The sequence below is a fragment of the Acanthamoeba castellanii genome (genome assembly GCF_000313135.1).
Source record: "Acanthamoeba castellanii str. Neff unplaced genomic scaffold scf7180000084669, whole genome shotgun sequence".
NCBI lineage: Eukaryota > Discosea > Longamoebia > Acanthamoebidae > Acanthamoeba > Acanthamoeba castellanii.
In genome coordinates this window covers 264057-264659 of record NW_004457554.1, presented here as the reverse complement: position 1 = coordinate 264659, position 603 = coordinate 264057, and the positions used below count along the sequence as shown (strand labels likewise).

Here is a 603-nt window from a genome sequence, read left to right as displayed (position 1 = left end):
AACTGACGGCCGGCGACGACGTGCCGGACAGGAACTCGGACTCGGACTCGGAGCTCATGTTGAGGCTGTCGTCGTTGGCCTCGGTCACGTCGTCCTCCTCCAGACATTCCTACACGATGGCGAGATAATAAGATGACGATGGTCAGCATTCGGCCCAGCGGCGCGCGTAGCGAGTGTAAATAATAATAAATAAATAAATAAATAAATTACGAGTAGAGAGATAAGTAGCAGCAAAGGGGGAAGGCTTCGGCGGGCGCACCTTGTATTCCTCGAGACGAGAGCATGTGGAAATGATGAAGAGGAGCTTGATCATGAGCTCTCTTTCGAGAGACGTGGCTGTCTTGGCCGCGTTGAGGTGGAGCTTCTGAATTTGCCTCACAATCTCTCGCGAGTGTAGAGCGTCGGGTGGTGTGTTCACGAATGCCTCTGCGATGGCCTTCAATTTGAGTAGAATGGAGCCCCCTCCCTCGTCCATTGCTCGCCGTCGTTCGCATGTTGCCGCTAGAGCTTATGAAGCCGCCAGTAGTCGCTCCATTTCCATTCGCTGCAGCCTCCTTCTGTCGAGATCGCTCCATGATCTCCTTCTTCACCTCGAGATTGGCG

General features: G+C 53.7%; 1 protein-coding gene across 1 annotated transcript in view; it reads right to left on the bottom strand.

The window, feature by feature from the left end:
* ACA1_112980 (protein kinase) overlaps nucleotides 1–603 on the bottom strand; it is a gene marked incomplete at both ends in the record, with an annotated part of 6561 nt that overhangs the window by 3229 nt on the left and 2729 nt on the right. Inside the window, 2 exons of the mRNA XM_004342053.1 lie at nucleotides 4–109; nucleotides 260–466. Coding sequence (XP_004342102.1) covers nucleotides 4–109; nucleotides 260–466 — 313 coding nt within the window. The remainder of the gene's footprint in view (nucleotides 1–3; nucleotides 110–259; nucleotides 467–603) is intronic.